This window comes from Gadus macrocephalus, chromosome 17, assembly GCF_031168955.1.
Source record: "Gadus macrocephalus chromosome 17, ASM3116895v1".
NCBI lineage: Eukaryota > Metazoa > Chordata > Actinopteri > Gadiformes > Gadidae > Gadus > Gadus macrocephalus.
Genome location: NC_082398.1, coordinates 3969387 through 3987946, shown reverse-complemented (window position 1 = coordinate 3987946; position 18560 = coordinate 3969387). Strand labels below are relative to the sequence as shown.

The 18560-nt window shown below is 58.1% G+C and overlaps 1 protein-coding gene across 4 annotated transcripts; it reads right to left on the bottom strand.

Annotated features, from left to right (window-relative positions):
• Window positions 1–1169: 1169 nt before the first annotated feature.
• On the bottom strand, window positions 1170–17471 carry zbtb4 (zinc finger and BTB domain containing 4). Of its 4 annotated transcripts, none has more exons than XM_060076694.1 (3): window positions 16924–17471; window positions 3125–11290; window positions 1170–3040 (listed from the first exon to the last, which is right to left on the bottom strand). In XM_060076694.1, exons 1-2 carry the CDS (start codon window positions 17253–17255, stop codon window positions 5476–5478), a joined length of 6147 nt encoding a protein of 2048 aa, XP_059932677.1. In that variant the 5' UTR covers window positions 17256–17471; the 3' UTR covers window positions 1170–3040; window positions 3125–5475. The 4 variants fall into 4 exon arrangements, with proteins under 4 accessions (XP_059932677.1, XP_059932675.1, XP_059932678.1 ...); XM_060076692.1 differs by having other exon boundaries at window positions 3131–11290; XM_060076695.1 differs by having other exon boundaries at window positions 3139–11290.
• Window positions 17472–18560: the final 1089 nt, after the last annotated feature.

The window sequence follows — 18560 nt, the reverse complement described above, 5'->3', positions numbered from 1 at the left end:
ACACACTCACACGCATTCACACACACATGCACACACACTTTGACTCATCATGCTTTTTCGTTAGGCACACAGACGTACATGATTTTCAAAGAAAAGGCTTGCGCCACCTGTGTGTGTGTGTGTGTGTGTGTGTGTGTGTGTGTGTGTGTGTGTGTGTGTGTGTGTGTGTGTGTGTGTGTATGAATGCATGAGTGTGGGTGTGGGTGAGGATGGGGGGGGGGTCAGTTGTTCTACCTGTAGGTATTCCTGCTTTAAAAAACCCGGCCCCTATACATATTAATAACTTATCTCAACCAAATAAGTTAACTGCAGGCCACTTCGGCAAAAGGCTCCTAAATTATATAATATCAGTCAAGCATCGCCTAGTCGGTCTCTTCGTTTGACCACCTCTCTGGGATCTGTCTTTGAGTGGAAAACACAACAAAACACTCTCCATTTCCAACACTGTGTGTCACTAGTGAGAGGAAGCCGGCCTTGAAACCCATGAACTCATTCACCCCCTGATCGCACTCTCTCTGTCTGTCTCTCCCGGCCACCCATTTCACAGGCGGTGTTTGTCCGCTATCTCTCTCCCATCTGTATGGATGGCCCTCGGATTCTTTTGAGGTTTCGAAGCGACAGCAGCAGTGTCTAGGGCGACGGTTCGCTGAGAACGTTTGAAGCGGTTTTGCCTTCCCTGGCAAACTGAACGCTCACACATTGACACACGCTGTTGGAATGGCCTGCCCGCCCAGAAATAGCACAGGGTGTTACCTCATGTGTAACCTGCAGGTTAAAATAATCAACAACTATGAAGTGGCTGCTTTAAACTGCCTTGCTCATAGGATGTAGACCTATAATCAGGGGGGGGGGGGGGGGGGGGGTTGGGGGAGTAAAATAAAGCTAGCCTGCGAGGCTAATTCTTCTTTGTGGAGTGCACCCACAGCATTTTGCGCTTGCCAAAGAAATGTTCTGTGCGCATTTCATACAGAAGGGGAGTGAGGGGTTTTAGGTTACGAGAAAGGCACACTTGAGACAACTTTGGGAACACTGCAGTTCACATTTTTTACAAAGAAATTCAAAGTTCACGCACAGCGGTATTGACCTGTGTTCTATGTTTACGGAGAAAGACATTGTTTTAATCGAAAAACCAAAGATAGACAAAAGAGGCTTCTGGAGACCAGGGAGCATTCGGTTGGGTCATCAGGTTAATACTTTATTTTGTTTGATTGCAGCAAAGAGAAACAAGGGGAGACCAAAACGAGAGAAGAGAGAGATAGAGAGCGCGAGAGAGAGAGAGAGAGAGAGAGAGAGAGAGAGAGAGAATAATGCCAGAAAAAGAGAGCGAGAAAGAGATAGAAAGACGACAGACTTTGGGAGAGCCATGGCTACAAGCCTTTGTATCAAATCTAAAGACAAAGTCATCAGGCAACATTAAAACGTCCTTTAAAAATAACATTAACATATTTGTGTGGGCACTAGGCCTATATGGCACAGTATTACCCTAAACATGTACACAATACCAAACAGTGTAGCCATACCCCTATACGTCTATGACCTGCTCCGTAGCAAACTAAGACATGAGATTTCTTCCTCTCTAGATTCCCAGCGTCGCCATGACGACACACATCGTCCATTCGCGTTCTTCTTTTTGAAATTTCTTATGCCATAACAAGGCACCTTAACAGTAGAAATCTGGCAGATCCACATCTCAATATAGATAATGATCATTTTAAATATCAAAGCAGAGGCACATTCATTTAAACTAAAACATACAGTAAATAGTTGTATATTACCACCAGATTCCAGCCCGTTTACTACGATACGTCGATTTTTGCATGCTTTTGGTCTGTATGACAACCGTGAATGACGACGGGAAAAACTATGGCATAAGAAATGGTCCGAGAAACACTAGCATGTCCACCTACAGGAATGGCTTTGGGTACTGCAGTTAGGAGAGACGGCCTAGAGAGAGTTACACGCGCCCACAGCTTCTTTTATACAGGAAGATCAAAACAAACCCAAAATAATAACAGGATACTGCCCCCGGGGCGATGAGCTGCTTAGGCAGGTTCTTTTGGTTTCTTATTCACGTAGATTCATCCAACCATGTGTGCACACACACACACACACGCGCGCGTTCGCGCACGGACATGCACACACACACACACACACACACACACACACACACACACACACACACACACACACACACACACACACACACACACACACACACACACACACACACACACACACACACACACACACACACACACAGACTCACGCTTGGAACCACACCCAAACGAAGGAAAAATGGAAGCCCTGTGCGGCTGGTCGCACTGTGTGTTGGACACGCTGTTGTCTAACGGGGCCTCCCAGGTCTGTCAAAAACACACACACACACACACACACACACACACACACACACACACACACACACACACACACACACACACACACACGCACACACACACACACACACACACAGACTGGCACACAAACAGGCATGCACACACACACAGAGAAGCTAGCATAAATCATTCGGCGATGCTGTGGTGTGTATGGGCCTACGATAGCGGGAAGATGGAACAGCTGCGATACACCGACGGTGAAACGCACGTGACAGTTCAGTAAGGGAGTCCGAGTATATTGAACGATAGGAATAAAAAGTAAAGAAGGAGGTGAGTGGACAGCCATTAATACAAAATAAAAGGGATGGGTCAAGCTGTGAGCACAACGTGATATTCAGCGGAGTGAACACGTCTCCCATGCTCCATGTGTGCGTCTAATCCCATGTCTGACGGTAATGTTCCTACGGGACTACTGTGTGTGTATATATATGCATACCAGACCTTACGTCGAGTCTGAATCAGGTTACTTACTTATAGTTCGGGAGATACAAAACAAAGAAACGACTAACCGAATAAAAACGAACAAAAAACGACAACAATGATGAATCACCAACGTAATGGACTGTATCCGAGCTACGAGTGACGAGGCAGAACTTCATGGGCCGCGTCACGACATGTACATTCATATAGTGTAAGGACCCCCCCCCCTACACACACACACACACACACACACACACACACACACACACACACACACACACACACACACACACACACACACACACACACACACACACACACACACACACACACACACACACACACACACACACGCATGCTGCCACTTTCTTTCAGTGAAGTCACTTCCGAACAGCAAAAAAAAGGAACCAAACGAAAAAATAACAACAAGGAAACCATAGACATTACGGTTACATAAACAAAACAGAAAAAAAATTAAATCAAAATACGGCAACGTTTTCGACCCACATTGCTTTTGCTCTTTGCAGAATGACGCTCCCACCCCCCAAAACATCCTGTCCTCCTTCTGATCACGTTAGGAACAACAACAAAATGAAAAAAATATTAAAGGAAATGGCCCCAGCGATCTGCCCTCCTCCTCCTTCTCCTCTCCCACCACCTCCCCCCAGCCCCGTCCAGAAGGAGGGGAGGAAAACAGAGAGGGTTTGTGCAGTCGTTTTTTTTTTACAGTGGTGGTGGGGGTGGTGGCGTGGGATGGGGGCGGAGGGCCGGCAGGGCGGGTTATTGACCAGGGGCTCCGCCTCCTTTCCCCTGACTCACTCCTCCGCCTGCTCAGTAAGCGAGTCCCTTCCTCTGCTCCCCCCCTCCCAACTCCTGGGCCTCCTGTCCCTCCCCCCTTCACGGCGGACGCTGGAAGTGTTCAGACGTGGGGGGGGGGTGGAGGGGTTCTTATTTTTTTAACCGTTTTCTATTTGATTTTGTTTTCTTTTTTTGTCCCTTTCGTATATACATCTATAGATATAAAAATCTATATATAGATATACACAGATTATTTATTTTTTTGATGTGTGTGTGAATGAATTGAGATGAAATCTGGAAGTGCAACGGCCTACTTGACTAAAAGAAACAACACCAAAACTAAAACAAAGAAATCTCACCCAGTGGTCAGCTACATGTCCTCAGCAGCTACGAGTGTGCCCTCCCCCCCTCTCCCCTCCCTCCCCTCCCTCCCCTTCCCTCCCCCTCACGTCAGCGACCACTGTGTCTCTACTCTAGAGTCTATTGTGCACGTTAAGGTTATAAAACGACTACGGTGAAAGGCGATGCGGGTACTACAGCGGTCCGACGGACTCCAGCTAGCCGTCTCGGTCCAAGGCCTCTGGAAGAGCAGAAGCTGCATCTCTGCCCGCGCTGGGGCTAGCCTCCATCCCTGTATACCACTGGCTATACGAGGGGGGGGGGGGGGGGGGCTATCGCTATCCCCCTTGTGATGCTCGATGGCGCTCGGACTAGCGGCAGAGCTAGCGTGGCTAACCGACTCGCGCAGGAATGCAGCATGTAATGGAACCTTGGGACCACGCGGAATGATTAGCGCTTAGCATGGCATAGTCTGGCCATTCATGCACATTCCTCTTCACACACACACACACACACACAAACACACGCGAACAGGCACGCACACACAGGCACACACACGCAAACGTACTGAAGAACGGAAACGCTCAACCATTGCACAGTGATGCCAGCGTGAAACGCACATCAGCATGCACTAAGCCTAAACACTGCACTGCACTGCACGTCTTTTTGCAAATATAAACTTTTCACGTACAGTTTGGACTCACTCGCACACCCACACACACACACACACACACACACACACACGCGTAGGCTCACGCACGCGCGCACGCGCACACATGCACACGGCACGCACACACACACAAGAGTACAATGTTGTATTTGCTAACTGCTCTACGACCAGCGATGGTCTTGCCGGGACTCTGTGGTCCGGTACCTCTTCATTGCCTACACAAGCTATCCCGGAAGAGTGCTGTTCCTCGCTGTACAGTCGCCGTAAAGGGAAGTTTAGGGAACTTATATAGATTTCCACCCCCCCCCCCCCCCCCCCCCCCCCCCACACACACACACACGCACACACAATATACACCTTGTTAGACGTTCTTATTCTTATAGTATAGATTATATTGTGGAGATTCATGATGGTAGGGGGGAGGGCTACTCAAGCTCTATCACTACAGCGCACTAGAGTCCCACAGGAGGAGAGTCCAACAGAGGAGGGGGGGCGATCGAGGAGGACAGATGGAGTGGGTGGGGGATGGGGGGGGGGGGGGGGCGGGTCTCTTTTAAGGGCGGAGTCCTCGCAGTGGAACAGCATCTTGTCTCTTTTCCCCGCTCCATCCCCTCCTCTCCTCCTCCTGATTTCACGGCCCGTAATGATGTCTGCTCAACAATAGAGGAGCGGGCGGGGGGGGGGGACGGGGGGGGGGCGGGGGGCGGGTTCTGTAATCCCCCCCCCCCCACCCCTCCCCACGACGCCACCCTCCCGTCGCCCCTCTATCAAGGCGATCAGGGGCAGTGCTGCCAGCTCCACCCTCCGCCTCCACCTGTTCAGGTATATTCCTCAGACGAAGCGTTCTGTCCCGTCCTAAGACTTGCCGGCTCCGCCTTCTCGCTGCTTCTTGCCTCCGCCTCCGCCACCCCCACCCCCACCCCCACCACCACCTCCACCCCCTCCGCCCCCGCTGCCGTAGAGGGCGGGGTTGGCCAGGAGGTGGTGCTGGGCGGCGCCCATGTAGGGCGCGGCGGCGGCGTAGTTAAAGATGGCGGGCAGGAAGGGCATGGCCTCCATCTTGTCCCCGCCGGGGGCCATCATGTTGAGGGCCACGGGCAGCGCCGCCAGGTTGTAGGGGTAGGCCAGCATGTGGGGGCTGTACAGCAGCTGGTAGGGGTCCTGGTAGAAGCTGGGCAGCTTGGTCAGGTCCGCCCCGGCGGGAACCATCACCTTCCCCAGGGGCCCGAAGGGAAGGGCCCCCGCCGGGTAGGACGCCATGAGCAGCTCCTCCTCCTGCTGCTGCTGCTGCTTCTTCCCCGAGCGGTACCCCCCCGCCATGAGGAGGGGCAGGGGCAGGTCCTGCACGGCGTAGCCCGCCGGCGAGCGCTCCTCCTCCCCCTGCCGGGACGGCGGCGCGTCCTGGTACTCCGGCGGCGGGGGCGCCCGCTGGAGGAGCAGGGCGTGGCCCGAGGGCCGCTCAGCCATGCCCCCGGGGGCCCCCGAGGTGTGCAGCTGGGGCCCGCCCCCCCCGGGTAAGGGCTGGTGGGCCGGCCGCTTGCCCTGGGCGAACCCCGGGCGGACGGCGTTCGGCGACCGGCGGGGGGATTTGGGGGCGTGTCTGGGCGAGGGGGCTACGTTGACGGTGGCGGGGGCGGGGGTGTGCTGGGGGGACGGCGCCGGACTCAGCGGCTCCTCTTTGGGGACCAGCAGGGCCGGACCCTCCGTCTCCACGTCTCTGCTCCCCCTCGCGGGGTCTCTGTTGCCGTCCCGCTGCATCTCCCGGGCCCGCAGTCTCTCCAGCTCCCTGGCTCGCTGCCTCTGCGCCTCGCCCTCCCTCTCCCGATGCCGCTCCATCTCCCTCTCCCTGGCCAGGATGGAGGACATGGTCAGGTCCTGTGCCTCGGTGGGGGAGGGGCTCCTGGGGGCCCGGTAGGGGAGGCGGAGGTCTTGCACCGAGGGCGGCTCCTCGTAGCCGCCGCCGTGCAGGAACACGCCCGCCGCTCCCTGCCTCTCCCGGTCCATGATCACCCCTTCCCGCTTCGGCATTCCCGCCGCCGTGGGATGGGGGGGAGCGGTCGGCATGGCGACAGGGGGAGTGGCAGCCGCGGTCGTCCTCGGGTGCGCCGTCGCCGGCGAGCGCGCGGCGGAGGGGCCCGGGGGCGTGGTGACGCGCGCCGGGCTGGGGGTGCCGTGCGCCGCGCCCTCCGGGGGTCTCCTCTTGGTGGTGCGGTAGTCCAGGCACTCGGAGCCGTTCATGACCAGCACGCTGTGCAGGGCCGAGGAGGCGGCGGCGGCGGCTGGGCCGGGCTCCGCGCCGGGCGGCGTGAGGCCAACCAGGCGGCGCGACGGCGTTTGGTTCGCCGCGAGCGGGCTTGGTTCTCGCCTCGGAGCGGGCCGCTCGCGCTCCGTCGAACCGTCGGCCCTTGCGGTGGGGTCGCACGTCTGTTGTTCGCTTTCCGACGGGCCTTGGCAGCGCTGGGACGCGGCACAGTCCCTGCTGACGCTGGGGTCCGGTAGAGAGTAGCTGATGACGGAGACAGACTGAGCGGTGGGGACCTGCTCCTTCTCAGCCGCGGGCGGCCCCGTGCTGCCAGACGCAGTGGGCGCCGTCACCGTCACGGTGGCGGCGGCGGCCGCTCTGGGCTCCGTCTCCTCCCGCTCCGGGGAGCTGCTCAGCTCGTGGCGTCGCACGTGACGCGTCAGCGCCGAGGAGGTCTTGCACACCGTGTGGCACTGGGGACAGGTGTGCCTGGCCAGGGCTCTCCGGCTCAGGCAACCCGAGCCGGTCGAGTTGGTCCTGATCAACGGACCTAGCCCTCCCGCTTCTTTGGTCTCGGCTTCCCTCTCTGTCGCCGCCTTCCCCCCGCCCCCTTCCCCCTGGTCTTTGAAGCCGGCTTTGTGGGGCAGGGAGGAGGGCGTGTCGGCGGGCCGGGGGTGCTGGGCCCTCTGGTGGTCCTCCAGCTTGTCTCGGGAGGGGAAGGTGGCTCGGCAGAAGAGGCACACGAACTCTAGCAGGTGACTCAGTTCGTGTTTGTCCCGCTTCCGGGCGCTGGAGAACCAGCGGCCGCACGTGCTGCACTCCTCCGCGTTGCCATTGGTCCAGGGCCGGCGCTTGATCGCCAGGGGAGGAGGGGCTGAGGTAGAGAGCGAAGGCAACCGGGAGCGGGGAGGAGAGACCACGCGTTGGGCCGCCTCCGAGTGTTCTTTCAGCACTTTGCCGGCTTTTGGCTTTGGCGGAGGGAAAGAAAGTTCCTCTTTTGTCTTTTCCTCCTCCATCTTTGCGTCACCGTTTGACACTTTTTCCGTCGCCGGTGCCTCCTCCTCTCTATCACTCTCCACCTCCTCTTGGCCCAGCTCCTCCATTGTAGCTTCCTCCTCCTCCTCCTCCTCCTCCTCCTCGCCCGGTGACTTCTCCGTCTCTTTGCTGACGTGGCTCATCAGCCTCTCTGCCCTCCTCATGAGACGCAGGGAGCGTTTGTACTGCAGCCTCCTCTGCCAGTTCTTCGCCCTCTGGAGATGAGCCTGGGCCTTCCGCTTGGGCTTGTACGAGTAGTACGGCCGCCACAGATCGTCCTCCGCGTCGTTGTCGCTGTCCGCCTGCTCGCGCACCTCCTGCCGGAAGTAGTACTCCCTCACCTCCGAGGGAGACTTGGAGACCTTCGCCCGCACTGCCTCCTCCTCCTCCTCCTCCTCCTCCTCCTCCTCGTCCGGTTCCGGCTCGCTCCGCGGGTCGGCGATGGCGTCGCCGTGGGCCCGGTGCTTGTGGTGGTGGTGGTGGTGGTGGGAGTGGGAGTGCGGATGGCGCGACTCCTTGGCGTCGGCGGCCGCGACCGCCGCCGCCGCCTCGGCCTTCTTGGTCTTTGGAGGGGAGCGGCTCTTGTCCCGCCGGAGGTCGGTCTCGGAGATGCTGCGCTTGACGATGGCCTCCTCGCCGATGCGCACGGTGATCTGACACAGCGGCCCGCCCCCCGCCGCCGCCGCCGCTAGATGCTTGGCGGCGTTGGAGCCGCCGTCGCCCTTACTTTGGAGTTTGCGTGACTTGTGGTGGGAGCGGCCGCCGTGCTCGGCGTCCTGCCCGCCCCGGGACCCCCCCTCCCCTGTGGCGTCGGAGCTATCTCTAGACCTCTTTCTGTGCCGCTCCGTGCTCTCTCGCTCTCTCTCTCTTTGCTTTTTGCTCGACCTGGATTTGTGGGTCGCCGCGCCGTCGACGCCCTCGGCGGAGGAGCTGCCGCCGCTGAGCGGGCCCCTGCCGTTGCCGGGGGTGACCTGGTTGCAGTGCACGATAACAGAGGACGACATGCCGGCGCCGTGCACGATCACCGAGGGTTTGGTCGGGGCGTACGCGATCACCGAGGACACGTTTCCCGTTTCCCCGCCTCGACCGTCTTTGGGGGTTTTGGTTCTGCTGCTGCTCGATAGTTTATAGATGCCGCCGGATCTCCCCCCGTGCTCCACGTCCGGGGCCTCGGCGTCACGTCTCCTCGCCAGGGGCAGGTCTGTAGCGGCGAGGGCCGAGAGCGCGGGGTAGTCGCCGTGCTCGGGGCCCATGGAAACAGGGAAGGCGTCGGGGAAGGCGTCTGGGTCAGGCTTCACGCTGATCAGACCCTGGAGGTCTTCCAGGCCCAGGGCTCCGTCGCAGCCCTGGGACGCGGCGTCGGCCGGGGGCAGGAGTAGGCCGTCGGCCACGCCGTCGTTGTAGGTTTTGTAGGCCCGCTTCTGGGCGCGCATGGGGAGGAGGCGGTAGAGCTTCAGGGCGTTGACCTTCTGCTTGTAGCCGCCGTTGGCCGTCTTCTCGCTGGAGATGAGGCTGGGGTTGATGCCGTGGATGGTCTTCTGGTGCGTCTTGAGGTTGTAGTAGGTGGCGAAGGCGTCCCAGCAGAAGATGCACTGGTAGCGGCGCTCGCCCGTGTGCCACACCTCGTGCTTGGTGCGGTACTCGGCCAGGGCGAACACCTTATCGCAGAAGTGGCAGGGGTACTTGCGCCGCCACGAGTGCACGTTGGAGTGCCGCTTGAGGCTGGACAGCGTCATGTAGGAGCGCTCGCACACCGAGCAGAAGTAGATGACGTTGCCGTCGACCACCTTCACAAAGTGCTGCTCGTCCCCGGCCAGCAGCTCCGAGGCGGCGGCGGCGTCGTCCGCCTGGATGCGCGCCAGCAGGCTCCGCGCCTTCTTCCCCGGCCGCGCTTTGCCGCTGTCGATGGCGCCGTCCGTGCCCACCACCACGCCCCCCTCCACCCTCACCTCCCCTTCCTCCAGCGGCTCCTCCTTGGGCCGGACATGGAGGGAGGGGGCGGGGCCTGCTCCGGCGGCGGGGGGCGGGGGGGTCCGGCAGGAGGCCTCGTGGGACTGCAGTCTCTTGCTGTGGATGAAGGCTTTGCCGCAGAAGCGGCAGCTGAGCGGCCGGCTGCCGCGGTGCAGCCGCATGTGCACCGTGAGCGAGGAGGCGGAGCTAAAGAGCCGGTGGCACACGCCGCAGATCAGCTCGGGCTTCAGGCTGTCGCCGGCGGCGGCGGCGGCGGCTGCCGGGGGGGGGAGGGGGGACGGGTGCGGGGGGGCGGCCTCCGAAGGGGGGAGTGGCGGGGGGAGGTGGAGCACGGGCGGCTGGAGGATGGGGGTGCCGTGCGGGCCCTGCAGCTTGGCTGCGCCGTGCTTCCCAGCGGTCTTCTCCGCGTCCCGGCCCCTGGGGCCCGGGAACGCCGCGTTGCCCAGGTTGAAGAGGATCTGGGCCGTCGGGGAGGGGGACACCGTCCCGTTGGTGCCCCGCGGGTGTCTCTCCTCCCAGCCGTCGCCGACCCCGTAACCGCCCGCGACGGCCCCCCCGGGGGCCCGGCTGTGGGGGAAGCGGTTGCCCTGGGCCTCCGGGCTGACCACCTTGGAGCACTTGAGCGGCGGGGGGGACTTCATGTCCTTCGTGTCCTTTCTGATGAACGCGCCGACGGCCATGGGGGGGGCCGAGACGAAGGGCGAGGAGGACGGCGGGCTGTCGTGGCGCGGGGGCTTGAACGGCCGGTGCTTTATGTCCATGGTGGCGTCCAGTTTCCACAGCGAGCCGGCGTCCGAGCCCTTGGCGCCGGAGGAGGGCCGGCGCCGGTGGGGCGAGGGCGAGGACGAGGAGGAGCCGCGCCGGGGGGGGTGCGGCGAGGTCAGCGAGGGCGGCAGCGGGGCGGCGCTGAGCGGGAAGCTGAGGGTGATCTTGGCGTTCTTGGGGCCGTCGGCCATGTCCTCCAGGCGGTCCTCCGCGGCGGCCTCCGCCCGGACCCCCGGCTTGCCCTTACCCTTCATCCCCTGGCGCTCGGCGCGGGGGCCCCCCTCCCCCGCTGCGGGCTGGGGGTCCACTCCGAGCCTCAGCTCGCCGCCGGGTCCCCGGGCCCCACCGGAGCCACGGCGGGCGGGGCAGGAGCGGTCCGGCTGGGGCCCTCGCGGCCCGGGTAGGGGGATGGCGTGGGGGGGGCAGAGCGTGTCGACGACGCCCGCCAGGTCCGACGGCACGGAAGGCGGCGAAGGCGGCGGTGGCTGCGGCCGCGACTGGCGGCAGGCGGCGCCCTGGCGCGCTGCGATGTGTGCGAGGTCGCAGAGGGACGGGAGATCGGGAGGAAGATGCTGTTCGCTCAGATGTGCACGAAGGGGGCCCGCGCGAAGGGGGTCCCACGCCTTCTCACCGGACACCATGACCAGCCCCCGAAATCTGAGGGGGGGCAAACACAAAGCAGAAAAACACAGGAAAAAGGGTTAATGAGCTTCAATGATTAACGTCGTCGTATCTTGGGCACACATCTCGGTGACTCAACGGCAGTACCCCGGGCTCTCGCGGTGGTGGTCATGATTCTGGCAGAACACTTTAGTCCGGCGGCGGAAGAAAATGGCATTTCTCAGCAGTGCTGCGCTCGCAACAGCTTAGCCAAGAATTGAAAATAGAGGGAGGTTGGGGGGGGGGGGGGGGGGGGGGGGGGGGGGAGAGCGAGAGAGGGGGAGAGGGGGAGAGGAGGCAGGAATGAATGTGCGCAGCAGAGCTGGGTTACATTTCAGCCGCCCGAGTGTACAGCGTTCACAAAGTCAATCCCGAGGTCCGTACCGCTCGTCCGTCACACGACATCGCCCCCCCCCGCCTTAACCGGGGAGGCGTTCAGATCGCGATCGAAGATATCCCGCAAAAGAGACGCCGCCGTTGACTCCGCCACAGCGGCCCTGGGCACATGTGGCAGTGTTTCGAGCTCCGTCTAGCTAACCAGAAGTCTGCTCGGCGAGAGCAGCGGGGAGAGAGAGGGGGCGGGTTCCCGTCCCAGCCTTGTTAGCCGTTTTGTGGCAGCTAGTATCTGCTGGGCATAATTCTAACCATTTATTTGGGAGGGAGCAGGAGAGAGAGAGGGGGGGGGGGAGGGAGGGGAGATGGTGAGAGGAGAGCGAGAGAGAGGCAAGGGGAAGGGAGGGAGCGAGAGGGAGGGTGTTTTTCCGCCCTTTGCATCCGGTACACTCGCAGCTGAGGCTCGAGGGGATGAGCGGCGGTCCACTTCCCATTTCCATTCTTATTTAACCGCGATCGCGGCGGCGGCGGCGGCGGGAAGAGCACGGGCCCCCCCCCCCCCCCCCACCCTGTAGCACCATCGCTGCCCTCCTCAACGCAGTTTTTAACGCCGGTTATAGAGAACAACGCCGATCGGTCGATGGCTGGCGGGCGACACTTTGGTGGGGTTTCGAAAGTGAGCAGGAAAGGGGAAAGGCATGGAGCTGCTGTGAAATGATGTGACGAGAAATATAAGAAGGAGGAGAAGGGAGGGAGGAGAAAAAAATCCACAGTCATGCTTTTTTTTTTTTTTTTTACCGCCTGCGATTTTCAAGCAGCACAGCAGCCAGCAGGAAGGCAGGCCGCTGTAAAATTCCACAGGCAGCCCTAAACAGGCAGAAACTAGGTCAGCACTGTTATTGCAGAGGAAAGAGCAGGGAGAGAGAAAGGGAGAGAGAAAGAGAGGACGAGACAGAGGGAGAGAGAGGGGGAGAGAAAGAGAAAGAGAGAGGGAGGGAGAGACTGAGGGAGACACAGAGTGAAAGAGGGAGAGACAAAGAGAGAGAGGGAGAGAGGGAGAGAGAGAGGGAGAGAGGGAGAGAGAGAGAAGGTGAGAGAGCAAAATAGAATGGAGGGACAGCGAAAGGGCAAAGGGATGTGAGGAATCGGAAAGAGGGAGAGAGGGGGAGAGAATGGACAGAGAAGGGAGAAAGAGCCAGATACGGGTTGTGGAGGGGCTGGAACGAGAACAGCCGGACACACTGACTGCACAGTTGGACAGACAGACAGGAGCCTCGGCACAAACGCAACGCAACATGCGAGCAACCCAAGGCCGCCGAACCCCCATCGATACATTCAAGCTCATCAATTATTCAGAGGATTAAAACGAAAATACCATATTTGACACTTTTCCATCGCCGTTGTGAATGGAATACTATACACGATAGTAGAGCCCGAGCAGGCCTGCCATGAGATTACGTAAGATTATGTAATTTTACCCACAAGGAATAACACATGGTCAACGATGTGGGGGGGGGGAAGGAAGAAGAGTTTTAAATGAGAGTCTGAAACGCGTAGCCTGTAGGTTTGTATTTTCCACCAGACCGCGCCAAGACTACAGCCAACGCAGATATAACTGAGCAATTACGAAACCTCTGTGATCCGTAGGAGGAATAAGTTTGTGCGTGTCATCCGTTCCGATAGGGAACTCTGGGCTTTGTAGTTTGTACCGTTCAAAGATGAACCGTTTGTTTAACGGACACGATTATAGCCTGACATGCAATCTGTCTAGCGAGCGCCGTGGAGAATCAGGTTTTGTTTGTATAAAAACACATTAAAACATGACCCGGGGAGCACTTCCGGTACATCAGCGATTAACTGCTACGTTTTTTCCCTTCCCTCTAACATTGTAGTCTGTCAGGGTTCATAAGGTTTGACTGCTAGTCGGTCTAACCCAGAGCGGGGCGAGAGAACGTAAACACAGCCTGTGTGTGTTTGAACGTGTAGGCCCGGCATCAAGCTGTGCTCACTGTCTGCAACTCACGCTGCCATTCACACATTCCCAGTGAGGTGGTGGAAACACAAGAAAGTTGATGGGTCAGATCAATGTTAAGAATGGATTCGGGGTCCTGTTTAGTTTTTGAAGAGTTCTTAAACCACGTTCAATGTCCTCTGGTATGTAGGTTAAGCATCGAGACGCCATCGCCCGCTGTGGACAAACCCACAGGAACAAATATAAGAGGCCCACTGTTTTGTTCGGTTTTGCCGTCAGGGGGGGAAGTTAGAAAATGCAGATCGATTTCCATGGCATTATCGTCACGGAGACTATGACTCCGATGGGGCAGCCATGTAAAAACACATGCAAAGCAGGCGGGGAAACATGAGTCACGAGTCACGAGTCACGAGTCACGATGGAGACGGGTACAGCGAGCCGAACCCAGAGACGTCAACCATTAGTCAACCCCCGTCGGTGTCCATACACAGCACACAGTAGGCCTATGTAAATATACATACAGATATATTTATATATCTAAGGGTTTGTGCTGCACGGTGACATGGATGAATAGGCCCGTACAGATTTAAACGTGCATACACAGTCTATGTATACATACAGGGATGTGGATATTCGTGTTTTCTCTCTCTCGAACGCGGGGGCCTTGGCTGTCACTCACGCATGCGACACCAGCGGAAGGTAGGAAATCCCTCATGTTCGAGCCCCCACCCCTGCCACCCCACACCCAGCCCCCCCGCCCCCCCCGCGCTCAGGAGTGGGCGGAAGCGTTTAAGAGACGGCGCAGACAGACGGGCAGAAATGCAGGCAGGCAGACTGAAAGTGAGGCAGGAGGATGGGCAGACAGGCAGACAGGCAGTCACAGACAGGCAGTCACAGTCAGGCAGTCACAGTCAGACAGGCAGAAAGTCAGGCAGGGCGAGGCAGTAAGACACAGGCAGACAGCCAGGCAGGCAGACAGACGGGCAGTCAGACCGGCAGACAGGCAGACAGACCGGAGCTAAAAATGACACCATTTCATCTGCCGCTTGCACTGCGGGCAGGGAAATGCGTATGAAGGCGCCCCCCTCTCCCCGCCCCCCCCCCCCTCTCTCCTATTCCCCCCCCTCTCCCCGTGACGCACGTAGCAGCAGCCTCTTCACATGCAGAGGGTCGGGCACGGCGGCCTGGCCGACTGTGACAGGCGGCCACTTAATGCTACCTCCCACGCAATGATGTACGCACGCACGCACACGCACATGCAAATAAACACACACACACACATGCACAAAAAACACACGCACGCACGAATGGATGCACATACACACACACACACACACACACACACACATGCTCGCAAACATACACACACATGAACATAGACACACACACACACACACACGCAGGCACACACATGTGCGTGTGAGTGACGTGGGCTCTCTCTGGGGGAGGGGGGGTGGGTTAGATGGTAAAACATTTCAATAATAAAAGCGAAAACGCCTACACACTCGCCAATGCTGAGCCCTATATGTGTGCTGATGTAACTGCGTAGACACATACAATTCACGCGCACACATACAATTCACGCGCACACATACAAACGTACGGTTCACGCACACACATTCAAACATGCATTTTCCGCGCAGACACACACAAATTCGTGACCCCCCTACCAACAGGCGAGGACCTTAAAGTGAATTGCTGACAGAGAGCAGTGTCACCCCAACGACAGCTCTCCGCTAACAGGATGTTTCCGCACAAAAGTGTCGCTCGCCCAGAATATCGTCTGTCTTTTTTCTCTTTTTTCTTGGAGGGGCTTCAAAGAGGCCCAGACTCAACAAGAGATGCCCTTGGCGCTGGGCGAATAACTGACCGGTCTGCCGTAGAAGGAAAGAAAATCATAAAAATAACCCACATGTAAAAGAGCAGACAATGTGGCCTACATAGAGCGCGCACACACACACACACACACACACACACACATGTTCAGTGAGGCACTTCAGTGAGGACGGTCGAAAGCAACAGCAACTTGTTGCTGTGACGTTGATTACCGTAACGTAACGTATGCGCCCCGATTAAATGAAGAGGCTGGGACCTAGCTGGCTTTGGACGCTGTGTATGTTTAACTTTGTGTATGTTTATGTGTATGTTTAACTTCATGTATGTTTAACTTCGTCAAACATACATTATCTATGGAATACTTAGCATGCTAGCTAGTTTAGATGAGGCAGGTTGTTTATGACACAGAGTATTCCTCTTACGTTTACTTTCAAGAATGTGCGCTTAAAAAAAGAGAATGATAAAAAAAAGACATTGCTGATGGTTTAAAAGGCCTTATTAACCTCGCGAATGTTAAGCACACTTTCAAGAACATGCACCTAAAAATAAAACACAAAGACAATTTAAAAAAGGACGTTGCTGATGGTTTAAAAGGCCTTATTAACCTCACGAATGTTAAGCGCACTTTCAAGAACGTGCACCTAAAAATAAAATACAAAGACAATTTAAAAAAGGACGTTGCTGATGGTTTAAAATGCCTTATTAACCTCACGAATGTTAAGCGCACTTTCAAGAACGTGCACCTAAAAATAAAACACAAGGACAATTTAAAAAAGGAAATTGCTGATGGTTTAAAATGCCTTATTAACCTCACTGATCCACAGATGGACACAAAACCCAAACCAAAGCAGCAGCGAGTGTGTCTGTGTGTTTGTCTCTGAAACAACAGCCACAGGGTAACACGGCGTCCCAGCTCAGAGGGATTTGAAAGCGGGACTCCCGGAAGGCACGAACCGTAATCTATTCGGGGGGGGGGGGGGGGGGGGACACGCGGTGGTACTGCCACGGTGGCCGTAGTGACCTTGGGAAGGCTGGACGCATGCTAGTGGGGGAGGAGCGGGGGGCGGTGCGTCCGGTTCCTCGCTAGTCGTCGCGGAGGGCCGCTGTGTTGCGGAGACCCCCGCAAACCGCCCAAGAGACAGAGAGGGCCGGAGACCACGGGTGAAGGCGTCGGACGCCATTACCGCCGTCGGGACGGTCGGCGTTACCCCCCCGACAACAGGTCACGGAAAACCTTCACAGGGAACGCTCCGGAGACATCGAATCGGATCGAATCGAGACGCGCGGCCAAAGGGTGTCTGTTGTCACGCAGTTAGCGTCGTAATGTACGGGGGGAAAAAAATCCGAAACGTCTATGCATGCATACATGCAAGAGTGTTTGTGTCAGATTGTCAGAGAGAACCGCGGCCTCCTGATGACATCATCCTCGGGCACGTGACGCGGTTGCCATAGCGACGCCCTCGTGCGGAGAGCGGTACGGGGAGCTGACCTGGGTCGCCGCCGTGCCGCCTCGCACCCCGCGCTCCCGTGTGCAGCGATACTGGCTGCTGTCGCCGCCGCCGCCGCCTCCGCTGCTGCGACTTTTATTGTGCAAACGGGCCGCGTCAACAGTGTGGGGGTGGGGGTGGAGGGGGGGGGTGGATGGGGTGGAGAGGGGAGAACGGGTGGGTGTGTGTGTGGGGTGGGGGGGGGTGGGAGGAGGGGGTTCGTGTTCCAGCCGGTGGAGCCAGCGGCGAGGAGCATGTGGGAAGGTGTCGGTTGGCCCTCTCTCTCTCTCTCTCTCTCTCCCCCTCTCTCCCGGGGCCAGAGGGGCCCAACCATTTGAGCGGCAGTTGGTCTGTGCAGAGAGGGCAAGGGGAGGGTGTGTGTGTGTGTGTGTGTGTGTGTGTGTGTGTGGGTGTGTGTGGGTGTGTGTGTATGTATGTGTATGTGTGTGTGGGTGTGTGTGTGTGTGTGCGTCAACGGAGGGAGGCGGTGGGCAACGAAGAGGTACTGAACTCTCCACGGCCCGTAGACCCCCCCCCCCCCCCCCCCTTACCCCCCTCCCTAAGTGAGCACACTGGAGCCAGCCAGATGGGACAGGGAGGAGAGGGGGGGGGTGGAGGGGAGAGATGGAAGTTGGTTGAGGTCGGAGGGTCGCGGCTGCGTGTGTGTATGTGTGTGTGTGTGTGTGTTTGGAGATCCCACTCGGGACTGCGTTTGTGTGACACACACACACACACACACACACACACACACACACACACACACACACACACACACACACACACACACACACACACACACACACACACACACACACACACCCACACACACACACACACACACACACACACACACACACACACAGCCGCCCGCCTGCCTTCTGGCCTGGACCACTCCTCCCCAAAAGTCCCTAAACGGTGGTAACAAGGGGTGAGCTTGCATTGCCCCTCCCCCCACCCCCCCACCCCCCCGGCGCACACAAGAGGGCCGACCCGCCGGGAAGAATGCAGGACCAGAAAAAACGAAGCACAACAACGCTCGGCTCCCCACGCTCCGCTGGTGCCTGGCCGCCACATAATTCCCATAATTCCACACGCTGTAACAGAATCACGAGAAGCATTAGTGCAAGGTATGCACACAACCCCCCCCCCCCCCCCCCCCCCCCACACACACACACACACGCCCCCCCCAGCCTGCCCCATGAGACTGAGGCGTGGCGGTGACCTTTTGAAGGTAATTTCGGCGCCCCCCCCCCTCCCAAACTAAATACATTTTCCGTTTTCACGCCAAACTCGCTGATGAAAGCGCAGAGGGAGAAACGTTTGTCGCTGTGGAACAACGGAGGGGAGGGTTGTGGCACGTGAGGACGTTATTCAGTCATCTGTTCAGAACTGGGTCCATAAGTTAGGTTAATGGACTGCATTTATATAACTCACAATATTGCCAAACATTCACCCATTCATGCACACGTTCACACACCGACGGCCGAGTCGACCACGTAAGGCGACATCCAGCTCGTCGGGAGCAGTCAGGGTGAGGCGTCTCGCTCAGGGACACCTCGATACTCAGCTAGGAGGAGCCGGGGATCGAACTAGCGACCTTGACGATACCAGACAACCCGCTCCACCTCCTGAGCTACTG

What these genes read in the sequence shown, in the direction of transcription:
- zbtb4 (XM_060076694.1), bottom strand. Translation starts at nt 17,255, where the DNA reads ATGGTTGGGCCCCTCTGGCCCCGGGAGAGAGGGGGAGAGAGAGAGAGA. An exon ending in GCGGCACGGCGGCGACCCAG is followed by an intron (nt 11,291 to 16,923) that starts GTCAGCTCCCCG and finishes GCCCCCCCTCAG; the next exon opens with ATTTCGGGGGCTGGTCATGG.